This window comes from Arvicola amphibius, chromosome 11, assembly GCF_903992535.2.
Source record: "Arvicola amphibius chromosome 11, mArvAmp1.2, whole genome shotgun sequence".
Taxonomy (NCBI): Eukaryota; Metazoa; Chordata; class Mammalia; order Rodentia; family Cricetidae; genus Arvicola; species Arvicola amphibius.
The window spans coordinates 44,850,837-44,877,458 of NC_052057.2; the positions used below are offsets into that span (position 1 = coordinate 44,850,837).

The 26,622-nt window shown below is 43.5% G+C and overlaps 1 protein-coding gene across 1 annotated transcript; it reads left to right on the forward strand.

Annotated features, from left to right (window-relative positions):
* The first annotated feature begins 7,966 nt into the window (after positions 1-7,966).
* Samd7 (sterile alpha motif domain containing 7) lies at positions 7,967-23,076 on the forward strand. Its single transcript, XM_038348425.1, has 7 exons — positions 7,967-8,067; positions 9,196-9,320; positions 10,302-10,380; positions 11,962-12,572; positions 14,698-14,816; positions 18,795-18,905; positions 22,960-23,076. The coding sequence occupies exons 1-7, from the start codon at positions 7,967-7,969 to the stop codon at positions 23,074-23,076; spliced, it is 1,263 nt and encodes a 420-aa protein (XP_038204353.1).
* Positions 23,077-26,622: the final 3,546 nt, after the last annotated feature.

The window sequence follows — 26,622 nt, forward strand, 5'->3', positions numbered from 1 at the left end:
ACCCAGAACCTGCTGTAGAAAGCTGGGCCTTGTTGCCCAACACTAGACAGACTCTGGCTTTTATATGCATTTTGTTTGGATTTTTTTTGTCTTATTGATTTGCCTTTTTATCTTATTGATTTTTATTTTGTGTTTTTTGTTGTTGTTTTCTTGATTTTTTTAAAAGAGAGAGAGAACATGAGGTTAAGTGGGTAAGGAAGTAAGAAGAGTGGGGGGAGGGTAAAGAATATGATCAATACAGAGCTAAATTACAATACAGTACTAAAAACAGCCTGGTATTGGCATAAAAACAGACAGGAGGACCAATGGAAGCAAATCAAAGACCCAGATATTAATCCACACACCTATGAATACCTGATTTTTGACAAAGAAGTAAAAAATATAAAATGGAAAAAAGAAAGAATATTCAACAAATGGTGCTAGTATAACTGAATATCAACATGTAGAAGAATGCACAAAACTCAAGTTCAAATGGATCAAAAACCTCATCATGAAACCAACCACAGAGAACCTCATAAAAGAGAAAGTGGAAACTTGAATGCATTGGCACTGAAGACCACTTTCTAAATATAACCCCAGGAGCATAATTAAAGAAACAATTAATAAAAAGGACCTCCTTTCGTAATTTGGAGGATGTCTTATAGAGATGCTAATTCATGGCCTTCGTGACAGCTAGTATACTTGCAAACAGATAGATGCAGATGTGACAAGAGGCCATTCACCTGGTTACCTAGGAGACAGCCTAATGTATTTCCCCGCTCAATTGATGGGATGATATATAAACTCTTTGGAGAATAAATGAGGGAGCTGGCCCTTCAAGGATGACCGTAAAAAAAAGGACCTCCTGAAACTGAGAAGCTTCTGTAAAGCAAAGGACATGATCAAGAAAACAAAATGGCAGCCTACAGAATGGAAAAAGATTTTCGCCAACCTCACTTCGGAAGGAGGGCTGATCTCCAAAATATACAAAGAACTTAAGAAATTGGTCATCAAAAGAACAAATAATTCAATAAAAAATTGGGTACAGACCTAAACAAAGAACTCTCAACCGATGAATCTAAAATGGCTGAAAGACACTTAAGGAAATGGTCAACATCCTTAGTCATCAGAGAAATGCAAATCAAAACAACTCTGAGATTCCATTTTACACCTGTAAGAATGGCCAAGTCAAAAACAGTGATGACAACTTATGCTGGAGAGGTGGTGGGGTGAAGGGAACACTCCTGCATTGCTGGTGGGAATGCAAGCTGGTATAGTCCCTTTAGATATCAGTATAATGATTTTTCAGAAAATTAGGACACAACCTTCTGCAAGACACAGCAATACTACTTTTGGGTATATACCAAAAGGATGCTCAATCATACCACAAGGACTTGTGCTCAACTATTTTTATATCAGCATTATTTATCATATTCAGAACCTGGAAACAACCTAAATGCCCCTCAACCAAAGAATGGATAAGAAAAATGTGGTACATTTACACAATGGAGTACTACACAGCAGAAAAAATAATGACATCTTGAAATTTGCAGGCAAATAGATGGAGCTAGAAAACAGAATATTGAATGAGGTAACCCAGACCCAGAAAGACAAATATCATATGTACTCACTCATAAGTGGTTTTTAGACATAAAGCAAAGAAAAATTAGCCTACAATTCACAATCCCAGAGAACCTAGACAAAGTACCCTAAGAGAGACATATATGGGTCTAATGAGCACAAGAAGTAGAAAAAGACAAGATCTCCTTAGTAAATTGGGAGCATAGAAAAGGGGAGAGTAAAAGTGCAAGGGAGAGGAAGGGAGTGGAGCAGAGAAAATATGCTGCTTAATAAAAAAATTAAAAAGAAAAATGATCAAAATATAGTATATGAAAAATTACTAAAATAAATATGTAATAATAATAATAAAGCTGTGTCTGGTGAACCCCCACTTGTAATCCAGCACCGAGGAAGTGAAAACTGGAGGGCTCCCGGAGCTCATGGCCAATCAACCTAGTCTGCCTAGTGAGTTCCAGCCAGTGAGAGACCCTGCCTCAACAAAATAAAGGAACAGCATCCCAAGAAACAACAGCTGAAGATGACCTTTGACCTCCACACACAAGCTCTCGCTCACACACACAAGCTCTCACACTCACACACTACATTTTAAAGGTGAAATAAAACAATTCATTGCCTATGATAATAGCTAGAACATAGCGTACGGACTAGAAGGAATTATCTAAGTGTTTTACTTATACCACCGGCTTCATTTCTCAGAAAGCACTCTGTGTGGCTCTTCAGAGATGAAGACACTGAATCGCAGTAACTTACCCATGCAGCTAACAAATGGCACAACTTGCACTTGACTGTGTCCTTTGTGTCCCCACTGCTGAGCACGGCTTCAGGAGCAATGACCTGTGGTAAACACAGTCAGTCCTGGTGACGAAAAGCCCTGATCTTCAAACCGGAAACTAAAGTGTTAAATGTACAACAACTTTAAATTTTTATATTAAAATCTTGTTTTGTGTTTTGCTCTAGTGTATTACAAACTGGACACTATCAGTTATATATTATAAACTGTATTATAATATATGGTATGTTATTGTAACAAACCATATTAACTTTTGCTGATCAGTTTCTTTGACAGTGCCTGAAACACAGAGGTTCTTTGTCAAGGCTATAAATGTGTCTCAAGCAAAGGAAACAGGACATACTTTACAATGTCATGTCCTCTTTCTATAGAGCGCCAACTCTCTCACCTAGGACGTGAGGGGTTTTTCTGACTGCACGTAAAAGCAGAAATAGCTGCTGGATCTAAGAAGTCCATCCTTTAGATGCTTAAAATTAAATCATATGGCTCTATAGAAAAAACTTTCTTTCCTCACTTGCAAGAGAAACATTCCCACTCGAAGCCTGTTGGGAATACAGAATGAGAAATCATTGTGTTACTTATCCTCAGATATTTTCCTTTCTATTAAACTGAACAGTGGTATTGGATGAATGCCCACAAAGCATCTTAAGGGCTAAGGAAGGATTATGCTAAAGGCTAAACCCTGAGACAGGTTTACGTACCCTGCATTGCACTTCTCTTGGGCTTAACATCTTTTAGCCTATCTGCAGAGGATGTAGGAGCGCAGAGTTGCTGCTGGGAAACAGAATTAAGCAACTTAGTTGAGTTCATATTTAAGTCAAGGTTTTCTTCCAGTAAGACATTTCAGAAGGGGTTCTCAGTGGGGGCAGCCACTGACCACCCAAGAAGCTGCTACAGCAGAAGGGCAGAGGTTCTGGTGGTCCTCAGAAGGGTGACGCTAAAACCAATCTGTTGAGAGGACGTAAGTACACAAATCTTGTGGGTCTAGCTACTGAATCATTCAAACTACCTATGCTTAGCAAAATACTGCCCACAAAAAGGACATTTTATCACAGAAATTGGTTAGCTTTATAAATTTCATTGGTTATGTACTAGTGGTATGGCAGTTAATATTTAACTGAAGTTGCCCAAAAGTAAAGGCTTTCTTCCATTTCTGCCAGATAAACACTGCCTGGCTTTGTTTGGTTGACGAAAGCAGATGTGGAAGGGAGTGTTTTCATAGATCAGTTCAAAACTGACTTTGAAGTGTAAGCATTTGGTCATCTCCGAATGGATAATCTCTTTACGTTACTGCTGTGCAGTTACCATCCATTTCTGTTTTGTTAGCATCTAGCGTGTACAATAACAAGTTGCATCGTGACATTTCCACACATGTAATGTACTCTGGGCACATTCACCCAGTCACCCTTGCTCCTTCTCTTCCCACTCCTTTGAACCCTCCTTCCCAAACAATGCCCATTCTACTTCTGTGGCTTGGGTGTGTGAGAGACTAAGGGCTCAGTTAATGTGTTACAGGCTCATGGAGGAGGGGTTATTTATGAGTGTGGGCAACTTACCAGAGCCTGTACTGCTGAAGAAAATGCCTTTTCCTTTGCCACTGTCACTGATTGCTTGTAGATACTTGGGGAGGGTGTTTTGTCTCATTGAGACAATGTTGTACTATGGGTTCTAGGATAGTCTTGAACTCATGACCTTCCTGCCTCTGCCCCCTGTCAGGGATTTCAAGTATGCACCACCACACCCAGCCTTATATTGCTTTAATGTCCTCTATCACTATAATTAATTACATTTAAAAGTTATGTTGTGTGAAGCATAAACTATCAGATTAGAAATTTTCAAGGAAAAATACTATGGAAATATCAATGATAACCATGAAAAAAATCTATGCTGCTATTTCTTAAATCATTCTCTAACTAAAATACCTAATATTCAAGTCAATTTTGTTAGTAATTCTAGAATTTCACATTAGCATATATACAAGCTCACATATGCTGGACTTTGCTTCACAACACCTAAACTGTATTGACTCCAAGCAGAAAATATACAATTTCTACTTGATTAGTGAGAATAAAGTCTTATCTTTTTATTTTAATAATCTTGAGTGTGCCTGGAACTTGATATTTCAAGAAGGCAAGGATGTTCCTAATGTCAAAGAGCTTTCTAGAATGAAAAGAAGCCAAAGAGAAGGGTAGCATGCATGCAGCTATCTGTCCTCAACAACACTTCCCAGGGTATGCGAGGTGAGATGCATTCAGGAAAACGCTAAAGCATATGCTAGGCAAAGGGGAAATTCACTAAAAATCATGCTGAGTGTTTCAGAAATAACTGTCTTTGTTGGGGGTGCTGCTCGTCATTATTGCCAATTTTTCTTTATTCTGTGCTAGGATGTCAAAGCAAAGATTTATTGTTTTTAAAACAAAAATAAATCACACTTAAGTCTAGTTGCTTTTTAAAGTAAACTGTTAGTGATATAATTCAAACGAGCAGGAAATAACTTTCCAGGGGCTTGAGAGGTGGCGGTCAGTGATTTAATGCTACTGAAGCTGGAGGACCTCAGGTTAGACCCCTGGGACTCATGTACAAAACCGTGAAGTGGCACATGCCTGTAATTCCAGCACAAGCGGTACACGCCTGTAATCCCACACTAGTAGCAAAGACAGAAGGATCCCTGAAGCTGTTTGCTAGCCAAGCTGGCTAAAGTGAAATACCTTGTCTCAAAAAATAAGCTGAAGAGCAATCTAGAAAGACAATATCCAACATATCTCTCTCTCTCTCTCTCTCTCTCTCTCTCTCTCTCTCTCTCTCTCTCTCTCTCTCTCTCTCTCTCTCTCTCTCTCTCTCTCTCTCTCTCTCTCTCTCTCTCTCTCTCTCTCTCTCTCTCACACACACACACACACACACTCACTCACTCAGATCCAGGACGTGGCAGCTCAAACCTCAGAGTTTAATGAGCAATTACAGTTACAGCTCAGCCAATAGAAAACAAATACAAAAACTGTGCTTGGCAACTGTGCACTGGGCAAACATTCAGAAAAAGTCAGCTGATTTGCAAGGGTCCATTTCCCAAAGTGCAAGTCTTACTATTGCTGCCTGATGAACTGAGAAAGAATTAGCACTAGCTAAGTCATCTGTGTGCCTTGGGAGGGGTTTGTGGAGGGTAAGAGTCTGAAGGCAGAGATTAAGGCATCTTCATCCTGCTAATGTGCTGGCCATCCAGGATTAGGGCCCTGGGTCAGGGAAATCCACCCAACTGCAGACCTCAGCATGGTATGCTCTGCGTGGGGATTGCCAGGCACGCTCTCCTCTGAAGAATACCACCTGCTCGGTGATGTTACTCAAGAGCCCTTCAGCCACTGTAGCTGAGCTGCCTGCTCACAATCTGCTAAGATGTGTGCAAAATAAAAGAGGTTCCCCCAAAAATACAAAACTTAACATTAGAAAGTTTATGGATTGACCATAGAGCTTAGCAACCCCCAAAGTGGTGGTTTTGGGAAAATGTGTACTTGGACTTTCCAGTGTCTACCTGGGGGATAAAGAGAAGTTCTGGTCACCCTCAGAACTTCCCCTTGAAAGTGTTCTCGCTGTGTTTGCTTTACAATACCATTTGATTTGGGGCAGTGCAAGTGTTCTGTGAGATATCATAGCTATAGTTACATGCCATTATACTTTTGCCAAAACCCATAGCATACAAACCAAGAGTGAAAGACAATGTAAAGCGTGGACTCGGTCGGTTCATTGATTGGTGCAGATACACATCTCCAACAGCATGGTGATGGAAGGGCAGCTGTGCTTGTGTGCAGGGAGCAGAGTGAGCGGAAGCACTGCGTTCTCCACTCCACTTCTTGTGCACAGAAGATTGCCCTAGACAACCAATTATGAATATATAATTAACAAGCTGAGGCATTTACATGGCGTGAGGAGCATCCTGAGAGAAGATAATGCTTGTTTTCTTGTGTGTGTTATTATTATTATTATGTGTATCTGACATGTGTGTGGAGTGTGGGCACATGCGTACTCCAGTGCACATGTGCACAGAAAACTTTAGGGAGCCAATTACAGAAATACAGTAGAAATAACCAATCAAAAAGAACTTTAAAATTAGGGAAATGAAGGGGGAGTGGCTGGGGAGAGAGGAGAGCTGGGTGCAGCTGGGAGGAGTGGAAGGAGGGGAAAATGTGGTTGAGATGTATTGTATGAGAGAAGAATATATTTTCAACAACCACAGAAAAACACAAGCGGACAAAGCTAGGGCTGGATGACCCAGGTACTTGAATTTCCCATATGATCAGATTTCTATCAGAAAAAGAAATTAAAGAAACAATAGCATAGTTAAATGCTGTTACATTTTCAGTTTTCACACCATACAAATAAATTATAACTATTTTAAAAATCCAACCAAATGATACACAGAATGAAAAAAATGAAAAAGAAATAAGAATCGCTCCATGAAAATCAGAGTATTTCTGACTTTTCTTTTTTCTTGCCCCAATGAAGATTAAGCCCGGTGCCTCAATCATGCTGGGAAAATCCCCCCATTTTCTCCTGTGGTCTCAGATGTTTAAGATGACGATTGAGAATGAAAGAGAAACTAAAATGAATGACCTGTTTAAGTAGTACTGTTTAATATTTAAAATAATCCCAAGGATGCTAACGGTTAAGAGAGCATAAGGCAGCCAGCCCCCCTTTCACAACAATCCATCTCTGGCCACAGGCTGCTGAAGGTAACATATGCAGACATGTGTTTATATACACGCGAATAGAATTTGTTCCCTCGTTCTGATTAAACCATCTCAGGCAATCAGCCCATACCCGCCCAAATCAGATGTCTTTTCAGTCATTAAGAGGACCTCTCTCCCCATTTTCTGTTTGAATCTTATCAACTATATAGGAATATTTTCCCAAAGACCAAACATCCGGGAGGGCTTGTACACTTCCACTCTGGAAATAGGAAGGATGTAAATAACTTGAAAGAAGAAGCTGTATCCCTGGAATCTTACAGGGCTGGTTCCATGTTATGATTTCTTGTGATGTGGTGTGGCATTGCCTTGTGGACTGGAACAAACTCCAGGGCACATTTATAAAACAAGTTCTACAGAAAGTTTCAGTGACTTCCTTTGGGGGATTTTTGTAGAGTTGAAGTTTGGTGCAGTTCATCTTCTTAGGTGCTGTGAAGAGGTTGTCCTTGTGTTTAAGAAAAACTCGAGGAATTCACAAAAGTACAGGCATGGGGACCAGAGTTCAATGACAAGAACCCACATAAAGGCAAAACAAACAAACAAAAGCAGGTGTGCCATTGTAACCCCGGCGCTGGGAAAGCCAAGACAGGAAGTCCCTCGGGATTACAGGCCAGCCCCAGGTTCCCAAAGCACAAAGTGGGCAACTCTTGAGGAGCAGGCGCCACCTTTGTCTGGATGGGCGCGCGCGCACACACACACACACACACACACACACACACACAGAGAGAGGGAGAGAGGGAGGGAGGGAGGGAAGGAGGAAGGGAGGGAAGGAGGGAGAGAGAGAGAGAGAGAGAGAGAGAGAGAGAAGAAAATAATTTTCAGTAGGTACTGGTTAATGTACCTGTTTCTTTTTCGAATTCCATCAGAGTCACGAGATCTGATGACAAACCCTATGATGCCTGTGAACCCTTTATTGACAGCATCAGGACATCAGAGGATCCCACTGCTTCCTGCACCGTTTGGGCCCCCAATTGTGGACAGGTATTTCTCTCCAATATAATAGAGAATCAGAAGAGTAAATGAATTAGCATCAGAGTTTGGGACAATGCTAGCATTAGCATTAGATGCTAGACTAGACCAAACAACATTGGGGTTAGCTCAGTGAACTGTGCCACGACTCACAGCTCTCTTCTGGTCTTCCCTTCAAAACGTAAGACTCTACTTTCCCTTTGAAGTTCCACGTCCTCACATGGCTGCCCTCTGTGTGCACATGCAGGGTGCCCTCCAGAGTCCCGCTCCTCTCCCTAAGAGAACCAATCCTATCAGATTAAGGTGGCTCCACCCTAAGTCTGTAACACCTGGATTGCTTGTCACCTAATCCTTCTTTCAATAGCATAGAAATTGTCAGCATTTTGGTTATACATTCTGGCAATATTTTAGATTCCCCTCTTTGTGATATTTTGGCATTCTGAAGATAAAATAAAACCCAGTATCTGTCCTTGTTTGTAGAAGGTGAACAATAAATAAGTTGCCCCCCCCTGGGGTGGCCAAACATTCATCCTAGTCGGCCAATACTACCAAGGGAGCATTATATGAGCAGACTGTGTGCTCAGAGCATAATGCCCGTTGTGAGTACTCCAACCATGGCATTGACTGCAGTGGGTCTCTTCCCAAGACAGCCCTGAGCTATCTTGCTTGCTGTGCTTCTTCCTCCTACTCTTCCTCACCATGCTTCTCTGTGACCACAAGAGTTCGGGGCTTCGCACTTTAGACCCAAGCAACTCTTACAAACCCCAGGACCTAAGTGAATTGGTTACTTTTGTGTGGCTGTGAATACTACACCTGATTTTGGCTATACTTCTAGAAGATTCTGTCTACCACAGCAGGGAAGGTCTGCCACAGCAGAATAATCCACAACATGCTGGGCCCCAAAAGAGAGGACACTTGCCTTCTGCCCACTTTCTCCTTTGATTTCATCAGACTCCCACGAGATCCTGCCCTCAATAACCCTCTTGAAATGCCCAAGTGAGCCTGTCAAGAAGTGTGCTTCAATTTTCTAGATGATTCTGAATTCTATTAACTTAACAATGAACTTAGATCATCACAATAAATAATAGAAACTTTGTATAATTCCAGCCATAATCTGCTTATGTCTGTTTTCCCTCCTAGAGATGTCTTGTCTTCCAGTGTGGCTCCAGCTGGAACAAGCCAGTTTTGTGTTCCTTCCCAATCTGGATCCTCTTTTGTTCCCAATGCAAATATGCTAAACCCGCTGTCGGGTCACTTCTACCCAGGTATGAGCGATGAGTGTGTGGCTCCAGTCTGTGGAGCCCTGTGAACAACTGTGGGTTGTTTAAGCGGCTGTTGATGCTCAACTCTGGAGACCTGAGCAGCAATTAAGCCTTTGCAGTTTATGCACTTGCTTTCTAGATGAAGCTTGTGCTGGTACCACTATGTGAGCAAGACTGAGTTGCTTAACCCATCCAAGCACCAACTTAATCACGAATGAGGGCAGACTTGCAACATTACCGTTTTTCTTATGTTTCAAGTGAGGAACTGAGGGATCTGAGATTTAACTGCTTCGGGCATTTTATGACTTGTGATGCCGGGATAGCATAGCTCCATGGCAGAGCATCTGACTAGCACTCATGAGGACCAGATTCGGTTCTCAATACCCCAAAACCAAACCAAACTAATGAAATAGCACATGGCCTTATAAGTCATAGTGAGAATTTAGCTTTTATTCTGATTTCATTCTGGAGATGCTTAATACAGTATAATACTCAGAATATATAATAACGTGTTACATAGTTAAAAATTGCTGATGGATTTCAAAAGTCTACACCATAAAAATAATAACGATATGAGATGATGAATATGTTATTATCTTGATCTAACCATGCTTCCAATATAAGCATTTATCAAAGCATCACATTGGACCTTAGAAATGTCCACCATTAAACAGACAAGAAAGAAACATCAAGGAGGTATAAGCCATCTTCTCCCATTTGAAGTTGGACAGGAAAACGCCACCAGTCGTGAGACTGGCAGTTCAAGGAAAACGCAGAAACCTATCAGGTTCCAGCTAACCAGCAGAAGATTTCGATACCATTTCCCCCATTCCATTCCAGCTAAGGGGTAACTGCAGATCCTGTTTTGAATTATTTTACTATTTTCAAGTGCATGCCTCTAATTTGTTTGTGGGATGGGGTGTTCTCTCCCTCTCTCCCTCCCTCCCTCCCTGTCTCCCTGCCTCCCTCCCTCCCTCCCTCAAGGCTGGGGCATTTTACCACCTGAACCCACAAAGGCAGTGGCCACAAGGAACGAGATGTTTGAGAGACATCATACTGCCAGGTAACTGAATAACATTGTTTGATTTGTCTTCTATTCAGTCCCATGACTGTTCATCTGAGCTGTCTTAAGTAAATTAAAATAAATGAATTAAAATTAAATAATTAAAATAAATAAATTATCAATACATATAAATACAATAGAAGTACATACAGGCATGATGACAAACGCATGCCCTCTATACACACACACACGCACTGATCATTTACAGAAAGTACTTCAGGTGCATTGTAGAATAAATTATTCAAGCTTTCTAATAATAAACAGAAGGTTAAAAAGCAGACAGTGGGGTCTGGGGATTAAAAAGTTTAGTGAGGATGCTTGCTGCACAAACAGGAGGACTTGAGGTCAGATCCTCGGCATCCGCGTACAAAGCTGGGTGAGACCACACGTGTTTTTAATCCCAGGGCTAGAGGCAGGGATCAGCGACAGAAGATTTCTGGGGTTTGCTGTCCTGTCAGCCTAGCCAAAGCCTGCTAAGCTGCCATCTGAGTAAAAGACCTACCTCGAACAGGATAGTCAGGTAGGAGGACACAGGACAGGAGGACATCCAAGGTCCTCCTACAGTCTCTGCATGCATGTGCACACGTGCTCAGGCACACACCACACACACCACATGCACATACCTACCCGTGCCACTCGGCACAGCAGAGCTAAGAGTGGATGGATCTGCATATTCAATAGCTTTCCATTGACCCATAATACAAAATCCTGGCTGTGACTCCTCTGAATCCCCATGGCATTTCTGTCTTAAATGGTTTCCATTCTGGATGAAGACAGGAGTGAATTGCTCTTCAGATGATGTCATCAGAACCCAGGACATCTCATGTCAACCTAACGAGGTCTTCTGTCATGGCCAGCAGCAAATAAAGTACACCCATAATTAACAGAGCTCGGACTCAGGGAGAGGGGAAGGTCCCAGTGGTCACAGACCAATGGGCAAAGTGGAGTGAGCAAAAGCAGGCTCCCTTCCTTGTCTGCCCATCCGTGTGCAGTGATCTAGACCCAAGACAAGCACCAGCTGCTTGAGTACCACTAACTATCAGTATGCTGTGGAATTAGACACCTCGATGAAGTTTAGTGTCTGACAAGAAACTACTGGTGCTCCATCATCCCCTCACCCGCTAAGGCTCTGTGCACAACAGGTAAGGCCCACAGCAGAGCCTCAAGCATGCACTATGACAGTCGCCCGACCCCTCCTATTTCAGGCCTCCTCCCAAAGCCCATGCTCCTCCTGCCTCCATCAAACAGGTTCAGACAAACACTATAAGCATAGAGACCAGCTAAGGGAAGGCAAGGGCCTCCTAAAATTACATTTCTTGGGCCCCAGGATGGCTCCTCAAATCAAGGTGGTTGCTGCCAAGCCTGCCAATCTGAGTTTGATCCCCAGCATACACATAATGGAAGGAGAAATCCAACCCCATCACCATTAACCTCTGACCTCCACACATACACGATGGCATGCATGTACCCACCTCTCCACGCTCCAAATAAATAATAAATGAATAAATAAAGAAATTTTTAAAACTATTCAATTTCTAATGATTGTCTGGAGTCATGTAAACTATATCATTTTGTTTTTAGGGCAGAAATGGAAATGTATTCTCTTCACCAGCAAAGGAGGATGGAAAGAGTTAATCCCAAGGGACTGGCTGGTCTAGGGATACCCCTTTTTTATGGATCGAGTTGCCTGTGTGGTCCTGCAGGCTTCCAAGGCAGGGGCACAGTACCTGCCAGTTATCCGCATTTACACAGAAGCACCTCCAGACACCTTCAGGGAAACCCTATTCTACTGGGAAATAGACCACACTTTACAGAATGCTGGGGCCAGAAGTACCGACTCAGGAGAGGCTCAGTTTATCAGAAATGTCTAGAGAGCAAAACTGAGAGTTTCAAAAATCAAGCAGAAGAAAAGGACTCAGGTCAGATGCCTGTGGTTCCCTATGAAGAGGAAGAGGATAGCAAAGACCCAGAAATTGAAGTAGACAACAGTGAGAAGTCAAAGGAAACTGATGACAAGCCAACCTGGGGTGTCGCCAACCCCTGCATAGAGCCGCAGCCACGTCAGACAAAACCCTCTTCCCCAGAAGCCAAGGCTCAGGATGGTGGGAAGGAAAAGCCCTCGGAGAAGGTCTGTGAAGGCCGTGATGAAAAGAATGGGCTTGGTCTGCAGATTTCCATATTGCCTCTGCCAGGTAGGTGTCTGGGATCAAGGGCAGGTCCTCAGCAGCTCCAGGTGACCAGGGCTTCCCATTGCGGAGGAAACTGTGACAGCCATGCTTCGTATTTTGGACTTCATTTTCATTTTCAAACCCTCTGTCTATCTCTCTCACCTTCATTTTTTTAAAAAAAGAGGTATTTATTTTTATTTCATGAGCATGGGTCTTTTGCCTGTGTGTGTATAGGGCACCATGCGTGTGCAGTGCTTGCAGAGACTGGGAAGAGAGCACTGGATCCTCTGGAACTAGAGCTACAGGAAGTTGTGAGCTGCCTGGGGTCCAAACCCAGGCCTGCTGGAAGAGCAGCCAGTGCTCTTAACTGCTGAGCCATCTCTCCAGGTCCTTCCGCCTCTATTTTCTTAATCTGTTTTAAATGCTGTCTTGAAGTCATTTTATTTGGTCACTTCTCATAAGTCATATTAGAAACACTAGTCTTGATATTGCTGTATAATAACCACTTTACACAGATTAAGAAAATAAATATAGGAAACTAGGGAGACTTTTAATTAAAATTTTAATTTACTCAGATGGTGGTGGCTAATGCCTTTAATCCCAGCACTTGGGAGGCAGAGGCAGGTGGATCTCTGTGAGTTCAAGGCGAGCCTGGTCTACAAGAGCTAGTTCCAGAACGGGCTCCAAAGTTACGAAGAAACCATGTCTCTAAAAACAAAACAAAACATAATTTAATTGTTAATTTTTTAACATGAACTAGAGGTCTATTTTGTTGTGGATTTGGGGGTTTTGCTTTGCTTTTTACTTATTTATTTTTCTTTATGTTTTTTATATTTATGTATTTTTTAATATTTATTTATTTTTCTTCATATTTTTCACTGATGTTTTGCCTGCATGTTTGTCTCTGAAGGTGTCAGATCTCCTGGAACTGGAGTTGCAGCAGCAGACAGTGAGCTGCTGTGTGGGTGCTGGGAATTGAACCCTGGTCCTCTGGAAGAGCAGTCAGTGCTCCTAACCACTGAACCGTCTCTCCAGGCCCAAGGGCTTTTGTTTTAAAGTATAAATTCTATCTCTCCTGTATCCAAGTGTAGAAAAACTGACAAAAGCATGAATGATCAGTTTTGAAAATATCATTGCAGTACAGAGAAAATCTCACATTGGATAGCTCTCTAGAACTTATTTGGAAAGAAAATGAAAACACAGAGGTCTGGCATGTCTCTGATGGTTCTGTCTTCCTGTCTGTTGCCGTGATAAAACAGCATGACCAAAAGTGACTTTAGGAAGGAATCTATTCAGGTTACAGTTTTCAGTCACAGGCCACCACCCAGCAAAGTCAAAGTAAGAACTCAAGAGAAGAACTTGAAGGTGGCCTGCTTGCTATTCCACACAGCGTTCCCTCCAAGGAAGGAATTCATTTCCCAGAGAAGAAATGTGGCAGGCACCATGACAAATATGGTGTGCAGTCTAGCAGAAAAGTTCACAATATGAGATAGCTTTTCTTATCTGGTTCAAGACCACCTGCCTTGGGGTTGGTAATGCCCACAGTGGGCTGAACCCTCCTACATCAGGGAACAATTAAGACAATTCCCCTAGGGAACACCCACACACAACTAACCCACACACACCCGCACACCCACACACCCACACACCCACACACACACCCACAATCTGTTCTAGGCAATGCTTCCATTGAGACTCCCTTAGCTGATCTTAGGTTGTGTCAACTTGACAGTTAATGTGAACCTAGGGCACAGGTACAGCTGCCACACCGACCACTTCACTGTGAAGTTCTTCATTTGGGTTCAGACCATGATGGGCACAGGAGACCACCTAACATGGATATTGCAGCACTAATATGGAAGATGAAGCTCACGGGGCCTTTCTGTCAGCACCTCAGAGACCACAGAGCAAATCAGCCCCTTGTCTGTTCACCTAGAGTGACGTCACTGAAGAGACCTTAAGAGAGGGCAATAAACCACCTGTCAATGTGTCTGAACATCTTTAGGAAGTTCAAAATCGTTCAATAAAAACGGAACACCTGTGGTGACAGACGTTAGTGAGTTCGTACAGTGAACCACAATCCTGTGTTTTAAGTGTCTCCTCCTGAGTGGAAGCTTCACACCACATACGACTTTTTCTCACGTTACAGGAGCACAGGCACTGGGTGCACTCAGCAAAGCCTGTTCCTCGGCTGATATTCAGAAGTGGACCATAGATGACGTCCATGACTTCATCAGAAGCCTGCCAGGGTGCTCAGACTATGCCCAGGTAACTCCGTATTTTTGCAAAACTATGAAAACTTGAAACTATTTAATGCACAATGAGTTTTGTCAAACTTCCTTTTTCCCCTGGAAGGGAAAATTCCTGCTAAAACCCCCATTTTTTACACCATTTCTCATTGGAGAGATGGCTATGACTAGTAGACACAGGTACTGGAGAAGCTCTGGGAAGCAACTATTTAGCTTAATTTTCTACCCTGTCTAGACTCATGAGAAGGTGACTCGGAGACTAAATATCCAGAAAGAATGAGAAATATTTACTATAGTGCCTAAATAACGGAAATATGTACTTTGTCCTAAAAAAAAAAAAAGACAAAAGGGGCTGAGGAGACAACTCAGTCAGTAGACTGTCATGCAAGCAAAAGGACGTGAATTTTCAGTCCCCAGAACACACACATACACAAGATACACAAGCACATACATACATAGACACACATACACACACAGACACACACACAACAGGAGGGCTCAGCATAGAAAAAGCTTACTGTAACAGTGTAAGGACCAGAGTTCTTAGCTCCAGAACACTTATAACCAGATGTGGTCATGCACAACTATAATCCAGTGTGCCGAAGAAGAGATAGGAGGTAGAGACATGAGAATCCCCAAAATCACGTGTGTCAGAGACCCTGGCCTAGGCATCACCAAACAAAAAGACTATCTCAAGTATGGTAGGAGCAGAGTACCAACACCTGACGTTGTCTCTGACCTCTACACATGCATTGCATGGTGTGCACATTACGTTCACACACATGGATATGTACATACACACAAATGCCAAAGTCAGGCATTGTAACCTCAGCACTGGGGCTTAGGGTGAAGACAATGGATCCTTGGGGCTTGCTGGCCAACCAGACTAGTCTGCTTGGCAAGTTAGCAGTGAATGGGAAACCCTGTCTCAAATAACAACGTGGATGATATCTGAGGAATTACATTCAAGTTATCTTTAGACCTTTATGTGTGTGCACACACATGAGCACAAACACACACACAAGAAACCAGGAATAATGGCATACATCTGGAATCTCAGCCCTTGAAAGGCTGAGCCAAGAAGATTGAGAATTTGAGGCCATCCTGGGCTGCACAGTGGGGACTTGCCTCAACAAACGAGCAACAAAGAAACAGTCTTGCTCCTACAACAGTATTACCGGTAGGTGATGCTTGGTGTAAGTTGTGCCCTTGTGGGCAGACAGAAGTCATACAAACATCAACACCTCAAACTTGGCTGGCTCATTGTGTCCAAGTGGGTATCAGTAGACCAAGAAAGTCTACCACTCGTTTCTAGAAGTTTCTCAAATGTATCTAGGATGACCACATTTTGAAGTTTTCTCCCTTTGAGCTACTGCATGTGACATCAACTACGGAAGGCCAGCTGCCCTGCTAAGCACCCACTGCTACTCTCTGAGAAATGAGGAGATGCTAGTGCATTCTGGGTACACAGCCCCAAAGGACTGTTTCCCACACAGTTCTCACAGGAACCTTTGCCAAAGGTGCCTCCTAGGCTTTGATTCACAGCCCCATCCTTTGAAAGCTTTTGTTTAACTCCCCAGGACTGGTCAGCTCTCCGCCCAGCACCCTTTTCTGGATGCTCATCCACCTTGCCAGCCTTGTGCAAATGGAATCTTTAGAAGATGTCTGGGGTCAGGTGTGATGGCGTACACCTGGAATCTCCTCACTGGGAAGCCGAGGCAAAAGGACTGTGTGTTCAAAGCCAGCCTCAGCTACACAGTGGTACCTCCCCCTCACCTGAAACAAACAACCAAACCTCTAGAGAAATAAAGCCACAAAAGGAGCTCAGTCTTTACATCATACATACTTTGTCAGTGCTATGCTACTGCTTACTGTTGGGGTGGAAGCGTCGCCTCAGTCCCTGGCATCCATATATCCAAAGAGTCTGGAACGTTTGGGTGGAAGTTCCAATCACAAGACCTGTTCCCTGAGAGTTGTCTCAGTCCAGACTCCACCTTGAGAAAGCCCGTCAAATGGTGACCCCTCCCCAGTGATGCTCAAGACCACTCCCACATTTATTTAAACTGTTCCCCCTCCCCAGAACAAACATGTTTCTCTCTCTGGTGCTGGAAGGCCACCTGGGAATGATGGTGTCCATTAAACCTGGGCTTTTTCTAATTTTGGTTGATTTGGTCTGATTTGGAGTATTGCGTCTACAGAGAGGTTTATCGGACTTTTCATCTAGAGGTTTTATTGTAGTTTGATGTTGTTTGTTATATTCTCTAAGAAAGAAATTTTAATCAAAAACCAAAAGTAATAAATTAAATAAGGAGATAAAATGATTTGTGACTTAACTGTTTAGGGATGGCCAGGAAACATTGTAACAGTTTATTCTAAGTAAATATCTAGTTCTGGCATATAAAATATTTGTCTCTAAAAATATCTGAAATTGATAAGAAAAAGTATACATTTATATTGTAGATTTGGCCCAATCTGCACTAATAAGAAGGATACCCCATGTCTAGCATGTCAAAGCTCCGTGTTCAATCCCCAGTACCCCATAAACTCCTGCATGGTGGTGCAAACCTGTAACCCCAGCACTGGGAAAGTAGAAGAAAGAAGATCAAAATGCCAAGGTCATCCTTGACTGCATAGCCAGTTTTGGGGCCTGACTGGGCTTTATGAGACCCTATCTCAAAACAACAGTAAAAATAAACAAACCAAGCTATTCAGAAGTTATCAGTACCTAAGTCTGTCACAACCACAAATGGCTGGTCTTGCCGAATGTGGCCAGAAATGTAACCAATTTAAGCAACTGGAAGAGGATCATGTGTTTGGTGTAGCACAGGCACCTGGAGAACCAAGGAGACAGGATTAAGGGAAAGATGAGGAGCAGAATCTCTTGAGACGAAGAATGGCCAGGAGGTGACATGAATACAAGAGTATCAGGCTGCATCTGATCAGTGGGGCTGTTGGGGAGGAGAGGAAGGCAGGTGTGGAGGTGGAGTGTGTATTGTCATTCCCATCAGCCTGGAGTGCTATGGCAGCCCTCTTATGTGTTAATGCAACAGCAAAGAGGAGAGGAGGGAGACTGCAGAAGGGATCCCCTGTAAGTCCCTACAGAAGAAATCCCACTATGGGCCCCTACCACGGGGTGGGGTGGGGGCAAGAGAAGGAGCTTCAGCAAACTCTTAGATTAAACAGAGAGGTAGGAAGACTTCAGGTCTATTGTTCAAGTTTACAGGAAATTCTACCTACCATTTCCTTTTCCTCTTCTTTATAAATTAGAAGGTTGTCTGAAAATGAAGGGGAACCTTCTGATGTCTGAGGAGAGGGGAGATTTAAAGAGGAAGCTCAGGAGTGAGCACGGCAGGTTTCTGAGGCAGGGAGAAGCTGGACATTAGGAAGTTAAACCACTACAGACAGGCACACTTCTTCACATCCACTTCCTTACCTGCCTGGATATCTACCCTTCTTCAGCAGGCTCCTAGCTTCCAGGAGGAGGGTGTGGTGCATTGGCTAGAGTCAGAGCAGGATCTGCTAGGAAGCCCTGGTGGGCAGTTCTTCCCCAGGCTCTCCTTCCCTTTGTCCACCATACACTTGGCACAGAAGACAAAGGCACTGCATCTGGCTGCATGAGGGGCCATGTTGTCTGTGATGCCTCTTTCCCCATCCCTTTATGCCAACCATGTTCCCATTTGCTGATTTCCCTGGGACAACATTCACCGCGCTGCATCAGGGTTGCACAGTAAATGAGACGCAGATACTGCCCTCAGATAATTACCCCAGGTTGAAGTGAGTCCCACAAACGGAACTATTGAGCATTCCAGATATTATTAAAGACATCATGGCACTGGAGCACAGACAAACCAGCAACAAAGAGAGGTTTATATGGCTCTGTGCCACCTCCAAGCGGCCTGCTGTATGCACATACTCCAACACCAAACCCTCTGTGTAGTAGACACTGGCTTTACTTCAAGACTCAGCAACCAGGCTAATGATTTTTGGGTTTCTTCAGGTATTTAAGGATCACGCAATTGATGGAGAAACACTGCCCCTTCTCACTGAGCAGCATCTTCGAGGCACCATGGGGCTGAAACTAGGACCAGCACTAAAAATTCAGTCTCAGGTATGGCAACTGCATACAATAGTACACAGCAATCATAAAAGCCCAGGAGAAATGGGTCACATTATGGTGTTGTCATGTTAATATCTAGAATACTTATTTAATCTCCTCTTTAGCCTTTCCCCCTCTGTAACTGAGGATGTGATTGAAGTGAGGTGAGCTTAATGTGGAAGGGTAGTACACACTTCTAGATGTGGCAGGGAGGCGGTATGCGGCTGTGTGCTGGTAAGCAGTTAGCAGTTCTGTCTCTTTATGAAGAGAAACAGGCCTGACCTGTAGCTTTCATAGTGTCAATGACCCCTACAGACTGACAAATTCATAATTGTCGGTGGATACAGAACTGGGAAGAGACACATTGCAACACCTCATTTCTGAGTACACCATATGTAACAGGCACGTTGTATCTCAGGTGTAAATATCCCTAAGAACATAGATAGCAATAAACAGTAATTATAGATAAATTAGGTTTAAATCAAGTAGCAATGTGCAAACGGATATTTTTTCTCCTGACAGCCTGTTTCTACATACCCTGCAAATAATTGAGTTGGAAGCTTAAATTAATAAATTATAAATTAAATTAATAAATTATAAAAGCTGGACCAATAAACTCAGGCTTATTACCAACTAGCTCTTACATTTTAAGTTAATCCACTTTCCTTATTTACACTCTGTCACTTGTTGCTGCCTTTATTAGCATGGTGCATTCATCTCCTGCTCCCTCTGTGTCTGGCTGGTGACTCCTGACTCTGCCCTTCTCCTTCCCATCATCCTTAGTTTGGCTGTCCTGCCTATACTTCCTGCCTGGTTGCTGCCCAATCAGCATTTTAATATAGCAATTGGAGTGGCAAATCTTTACAGATCACAGGAGGATTATTCCACAGCAGCAATGAGTTCTAAATATTTACTACTTCCATTTGTCAGATAATTAATTTTAAGCTTATTTAAGTTTTAATGATGACATGTTTTTAAAAACTAGCTTGCAAACTTCCTAGAAAAGAATAAAAAGGTAATAATTGGCTCTTGAGAGTTGCCAGTACCATCAGCTGTCAGTGATGACTTCACAACCAAGTTCCTCTGGTTCTTCTCCCTGCTTCTGCTCTTCCCAAGCCAGAGTTACTCACGTGCCATGAAAGTTGACTCTTTATACCTAAAGCAAACCATGCCACTCTTCCGCTGCACACCCTGTGGTAGCTCCCCAGTTTCTTTAGAGTCCAGGGGAAAGTCTAGCATTCACACTCCGTTTAGCAGCCCAGCACTTCCTTCCCCGCCCACCAGTAGCACCTCCAGACACCTGCTCACTTGCTGCTGGGGCTCCTTGAACCCCTTCAGACATATTCTCTACTAGGGCACTCATCATCTCTGGAAAGTCCCAGCCTAATATCCTCATTCTTGGTCCCCTCATCTTTTGGAAGGTTTTGCTTGTTTGACTTTCCTTTCTTATTTATTTTGTTGTTGTTAGTTTTTGATTCTGCTTTGTTCTGAGACAGGATCTCACTCTATATCCCAGGACAGGATCAAAGTCACAGAAAATCTCCTGCCTCATCCTTCCTGGTGCTGGACTATAGTCGAGAGCTAGCAAGCTTAGTTCTTACCTTCATCTTTGCTCAATTGCACCTCCTCACTTAGATTGCTGTACCCACCTTATTTAAAGCCGCACCCCACCCTCCCAGACTGCTGATGCTTCTCTCTGCTCGTTTTTTCTCATACACTTTTGCCCAGATCATAAACAGATCTATTGGTCATATACAGTTTTAATTGTTATTTCCCTCTGTCCCCTTTAGAATGCATGTTTCATGAGAGAAGGAAACTTTACTCTTTTGTGAGCTCAGAGCATACAAGCTTTTCTAATAGATCAGTTTCTGTTTTAAAGAGTGGACTGTCTCAAATGAAACAAAAAGGCAGCAATTAGTGTGCAGCTAAATTTATGCAGGCCTGCCTGTGTTTGCCAGAAATATTTACATCAGGAACTAGAACTTCAGAATGTCCTTTCAGGGCCAGAGAGATGGCTTGGTTGGTAAAGCGTCGCTACATGAGCATGAAGAACAGAGTTTAAATGCTCAGCACTCATGGGAAAACAAAATCACTGGGCACGGTGGCATGTACCTGCAATCCTAGGGTGGCAGAAAACAAAATCACTGGGCACGGTGGCATGTACCTGCAATCCTAGGGTGGCAGAAGGCAGAGGGCCCCAGAAGCACACTGGCCACCTGGACTTCCCAAACCCACCACAGCTTCAGTGGGAGCCTTTCACTGAAATATAAGGCAGAAAGCAACCGAGGAAGACATTGTGGACCTCTGGCCTTCACATGCATCCCCTCATATACATGAACATATATACATAAGCACACGCACATGAACATGAACACATACACACACACATGGACATGTACACATATAAACACAACCCCCCAACTTTTAAAAGAAAGAATATCCTGCCACTATCATTTTTGTTTGCCTAAAATTTTTAGGATATGGAAATTCTTTATCTTTAATTCTATGTGAATAGGTACTATTTCTACACGTGGCATCCTGTATGTGCCTAGTGCCCATGGCAACCAGAGCAGAGCACCACATCTCCTGGAACTGGAGTTACAGACACTTGTGAGTTGCCTTGTAGGTCTGAGGATTGAACTCGGGTCCTCTAGGAGAGTAACGAGTGCTCTAAACCCCCGAGCCATCTCTCCGGGCTGGAAGCTATTCAGCAGAGCACAGTAGCACCCAGCTGTTTTTCCAGGATTTAGGACACCGAGGCAAAAAAGGCAATGAGTTTAAGTCCAGCCTCAAAATAAAAGAGAAAGAAAGGGCTTCTGCTGTGAACACCTCAACACCTAATGTTTTGCCAGGATTCTGTTGTGGGCTTTGTGTTTGCTTGTTTCTTTTAACTTTTCATTATAGAATAATTTTAGAAGTAGTGAAGTTGTAAAAATAAGACAGAAAGTTTACCCTGCTCTCCCAGTATCAACACAACATCTACCAGAACAGGATCCTTTTTGTCGGAACTAAGAACTAACACTGATACAGGGTGGAACTATTTTTCAGTGACTTCTTTTCGTTTAGCAAGAACAGTATCTCTCTTGACATACTTACAGACAGTTTAGGGGTCAGTTCTGCTGGACTTTGATTTGCTGTTGTTCCTTTCTGGGTTCCCAAGTGATAGCTTTTCCTCCCTGAAAGCCAGCAGAGTGTTAGATCCAGGTACCATCTGCTGACTGGGGAAGCCCCCATCAGTAGCAGTTGTCAATCAAAGAGACAGTATGAAGTCCTTGTCACTGGGAACCAAAGTAGCAGAGTTGGAAGTCCCTGGTTAACACCTAGGGATTCAGAGAGTAAACAAGCAAAAGTTTGCCATTGACTAAGATAATAAGGTCTAGGTACCCAAAATAGAAATTGAGGGCAATCCCCATGATCTTGGACATGATCAAGAGTAAAGAACCACCCTGCTGCCAGGATAGAATCCTAGAGGATGGGTCTGACTGAGCTGAACATGCAAGGGAAGAAGCTGGATTTGGAAGCAGGATTTTATATGCAGATCACAGGAGCTTTGGAGTTTGAATCATTCAGATGTGGCCTGGTTTCCATCCAGGGCCAAGTTTATTGAAGTTGGGGTGATGGAACCCCAGTGTAGGTACATCAAGGTACCAACTCCCACAGCTGCCCCATTTGTAATTCACTAGTGACCGGTAATGTGCTAACATGATTTGAAGAATTTTGGCCTAATCCAGAAGAAGAGCTGGTTAGTTTTGGTGGAGGTGTAGCAGAGGGGAAAGGTGGGATGGTCCTAGAACGAAATTGACACAGGAGCAGAAGAACCACAGCAGGACCAGAGAAGAAAAGGAAATTTGGAGCCAGTAGACACCCAGTTTACAGCTGTAAATATCACACGACTCTAAAAACCAAACAAGGCTTCCCACATACCAGAAGTGCGACCTCCTCTATCTATATAGATGCTCTGTGTCTGAAATTACCTCAGCCTTCCGCCCCCACCCCCCACGGTTAATGCAGGGTGAGTTATCAAAAGAATTCAGACTTAATTACTATAATTATTTTGTCTTCAAAGGTATCTCAGCATGTGGGAAATATGTTCTATAAGGAAATTCCTTCACTCCCCACCCATGCAAGGCAAGCATTTGACGATCCAGCAGACACATCCCCTCTTTTGGATATTGATTCCTAGAGTGACGGGCTGAGCATTTCTTCTTCCACAGATATAATGATGCCTAAAAGAACTGAGCAAGACAGTTTGAGAAATTAAAAATGCTCAAAGACAAATAAGTCACTCCCAGTTTTCTAGAGTTGCAGATGTTACTAGAGATGTGTGACAGCTTCCTGTGGCCAAGTGGGGGACATGAAGAGGAAGCCCATGCTCCTAGCATTGTCGTGGGAGGATTTCACCCAACAGGCTTCTTTCCTGCCAAGCTGAAGCAACCAAGCACCACGGTTCTGGAGAATTGTCCTTAGAAGAAAATGCTAATGGGGATGAGAATTTACAAACATCTTGCAAGCTACAGTCTGTGACATCTCTGTGAGGAATACCCTGCAGCAGCTGAGAGAAGAAACTGAAGAGCAACTCCTTCTCCTCACTCCTCCTATTGCTCAGCCCTGGTGGAGACACAGGCTCTGATCTCAGGGGGCAGAAGAGAAGCTGACCACAGACACCGACCTTATCTCAAGATGGGCAGCGTCTAGCCTGGGGTAGGCCCTGTGAGGGTGGAGTCAGGATTTGTTGGAGGGGTGAGGAGGAATCATCTGTATACAGCAGGCTGGAACTCGCAAGAGGGGGTGATTGTTGAGGAGACTGTGTCTGCTCCATGTGGAGTCCCAATCTTCCACTTAACATTTGACAGAAAGACTAAAGGAACCCAGAGGAAAAGACAGCAGTTCCATCGGAGAGGGGACTTAGCTGCAGGCTGTTCTTCATTGTACAGCATGAGAACAAGTGTCTGGTTTTAAAATTCACAGCTCTTGTGAACTAACCCTCGCAGGAAGCCTTTCAGGAAGCCCCATTGTCTAGTGTGCTTGCCATGTGTAAGCCTTGCCCTTAGAGTAAGGCTGGCCTAAAGAGGCCTTCCTAATGAAGCACATCCAGAAGGCCTCACAGGGATCACTCCCGTGCCTTCTGTCTGATTTCTATGCCAGTTTTCATCTCCAAGCAGCCCTGGGTAGAGAGCCACGTGACTAGACTTGACAGTGGACACTCAGAAGCCTGCCAACAGCCTCGTGCCATTCAGGCACATGAATGTGGCATAAGTCTTGGCCCACAGCCTGAAGCCAGCTCACAAGACCCTGATCCAGGCCCTCAGCCATGCCTCTGCAGGTTCCTGACCACAGCACCGCTACAGCAAACATGTTTTTTTCAACCACTGTGTTTGGAGTCATTTCACAGCCATGGAGAAGCTAAACACACAGATCTCACCTAGTGACACAAAGACCACACTACTGAATCCGCTTTCGATCTGGACGTTGGAGTCCAAAACCCTTTCCGCAGAGACCTTGCTGATTTACTTGGGTTCTGCTGCCTTTTGTTTTTTCCCCCACAACACTTTTTTTATATAAAACTATTTTACAACATTCCTATGTACATGTTGACATCAGTGTGGCTTTAGACTTTGACACTAGAAAGGAGAAGGCCAATAGAGACATCGAGGGCTTCAGTCTCAGACCGTGGATGTGTCTCATGTGTGACATGTGAGTGGAAAGGGGGTTACTGGAGTGGGAGGGCATCCGAGGGCTGAGGGGCTAGAGACAGAGGATGAAAAGGCAACGAAAATAGTCCGTGTTTGGAAATCCCATTATCAGACCTAAACCTTTGTGAGTTAATTTTAAAATTAATTCTAAAAACCCTTTCATACCACCAAACCTGAGAATTTCTAGCTTAATCTCTTGATCCCTTTGCTGAGGGTCAATCAAAAAGAAGAAAATACCCACAAATTTCAATTTTTTTTTAATTTCGCTTAAGATGACAATAAGCTGGAGGAGAGCAAGCACTGGGATTTTGATTAATGTAACTTGCAGAACCTCAGTCTCTTTCTCTTTTTAACTCATCTAACCCTCAGTGTAAAGAACTATCTGGACATGTTACCTGCTAGGAGTCCTGGGCTCCAGAAGTTCCATGAAATGTCCACTGTGGCATAGCAGATGCTGGGGAAAGAGGTAAAAACTAACACACGTCATTGATTCTCTGGTGTGGTAAAGGGATCACCGCTTCAATCCACATCATAAATTTCTTATTCCTGCTAAAGAATCTGTCAGGCTGGGGCTGCCTGATTCGAGCGGATGTGTGTCAGTGTTGCTCAGAGGAAGACACTCAGATGTGCCAGCCACATCTACACCAAAAGCACTCAGCTTAATTTTAGATCCTTGCATTTGAAAAAGGAATCAGAGATGGTAACAGAAGTCTGCCTGGCTCTGACAACTCTTTATCAAAAAGGAGACTGAAATAATCTGCCCAAGAAGCTCCCTGCTCTCTTTCTGGTTAGAATCTACTTTTTTTTAATTACAATTATTTATTTTATTTATGTGTAGGAGTGTTTTGCCCGCATGTACTTATGTGCACACACGCATGTCTGGTGCCCTTGGAGGTCAAAAGAGGACATCAGATCCCCTGAAACTGGACTTATGGAAGATTGTCAACCACCATGTGGGTGCTGGGAACCAGTCTCCCATCCTCTTCGAAAGCAGCCAGTACTCTTAACCCCTGAGCCATCTCTCCAGCTCCTACTGGGTGCTATTTAATAAAAGGGCTACTTCAGTGACTGGGATTGTTAGGATTATGCTGGCCTGCCCTGTCACCTAGCCAGCCCAGGGACCTATGAAAGCTTCATCAATATGCAGGTGTGGAGGTCCCTTTAAGAAGCCATTCCCCTTCTTTCTTCCCACCAAGGCACTTTCGTCTTGGCTCTCCCCAGTCTCTCTTCCTCTCTCTCTGTTGTTCTTCTGAAGAGGCAGCTTTCTCTCTCTCTCTCTCTCTCTCTCTCTCTCTCTCTCTCTCTCTCTCTCTCTCTCTCTCTCTCTCTCTCTCTTCCCTCTTTTCTTTCCTTTGTAGACAGAGACTGCTCATTCGTTTCCTGGCTGCCCCAACTCGAATAATGACATAGAAACTATATTAATTACAACACTGCTTGACCTATTAGATCAGGCTTCTTATTAACTAACCCTTACATCTTAAATGAACCCGCTTCTATTATTCTGTGTATCACCACAAGGCTGTGGCTTACCAGGTAAAGTAGTGTGGGACTATTTTATTATAAATTGCAACACTCCTCCTTGCTCCTTTTCTCTCTCTCTCTCTCTCTCTCTCTCTCTCTTTCTCTCTCCTCTCGTATCCCTCCCTTCCTCCCCCCACCCTCCCAATACCCTCTTCCTAAATAAGACTCCACACTCCCTAAGCTCTCTCTGCATGGTGTATCCTGTTTCTTGGTCGTGGTCCTTACTGGCCATGAGACCCACCAAGGGCCCACTCTGGCTGTATCTTATAGGGATGATTTTGAAGGCTGAAAATTTCATTTACATTATTGCATTATTCACTATTTTATTGCTGTGAAGAGATAGCATGACCAAGGCAACTCTTACAAAGGCAAGCATTTTATCGGGGACTGGCTTACAGTTTCAGAAGTCTGGTCCATTATCATGATGGCAGGGAGCATGGCAGCTGACATGGTGCTGGAGAAGCTGTTAAGAGTTCTACATCTGGATCCACAAGCAGCAGGAAGAGGGAGTGACA

What these genes read in the sequence shown, in the direction of transcription:
- Samd7 (XM_038348425.1), top strand. Translation starts at nt 7,967, where the DNA reads ATGACAAACCCTATGATGCCTGTGAACCCTTTATTGACAGCATCAGGA. An exon ending in GTCGGGTCACTTCTACCCAG is followed by an intron (nt 9,321 to 10,301) that starts GTATGAGCGATG and finishes CCCTCCCTCAAG; the next exon opens with GCTGGGGCATTTTACCACCT. An exon ending in CACTAAAAATTCAGTCTCAG is followed by an intron (nt 18,906 to 22,959) that starts GTATGGCAACTG and finishes TTGTCTTCAAAG; the next exon opens with GTATCTCAGCATGTGGGAAA.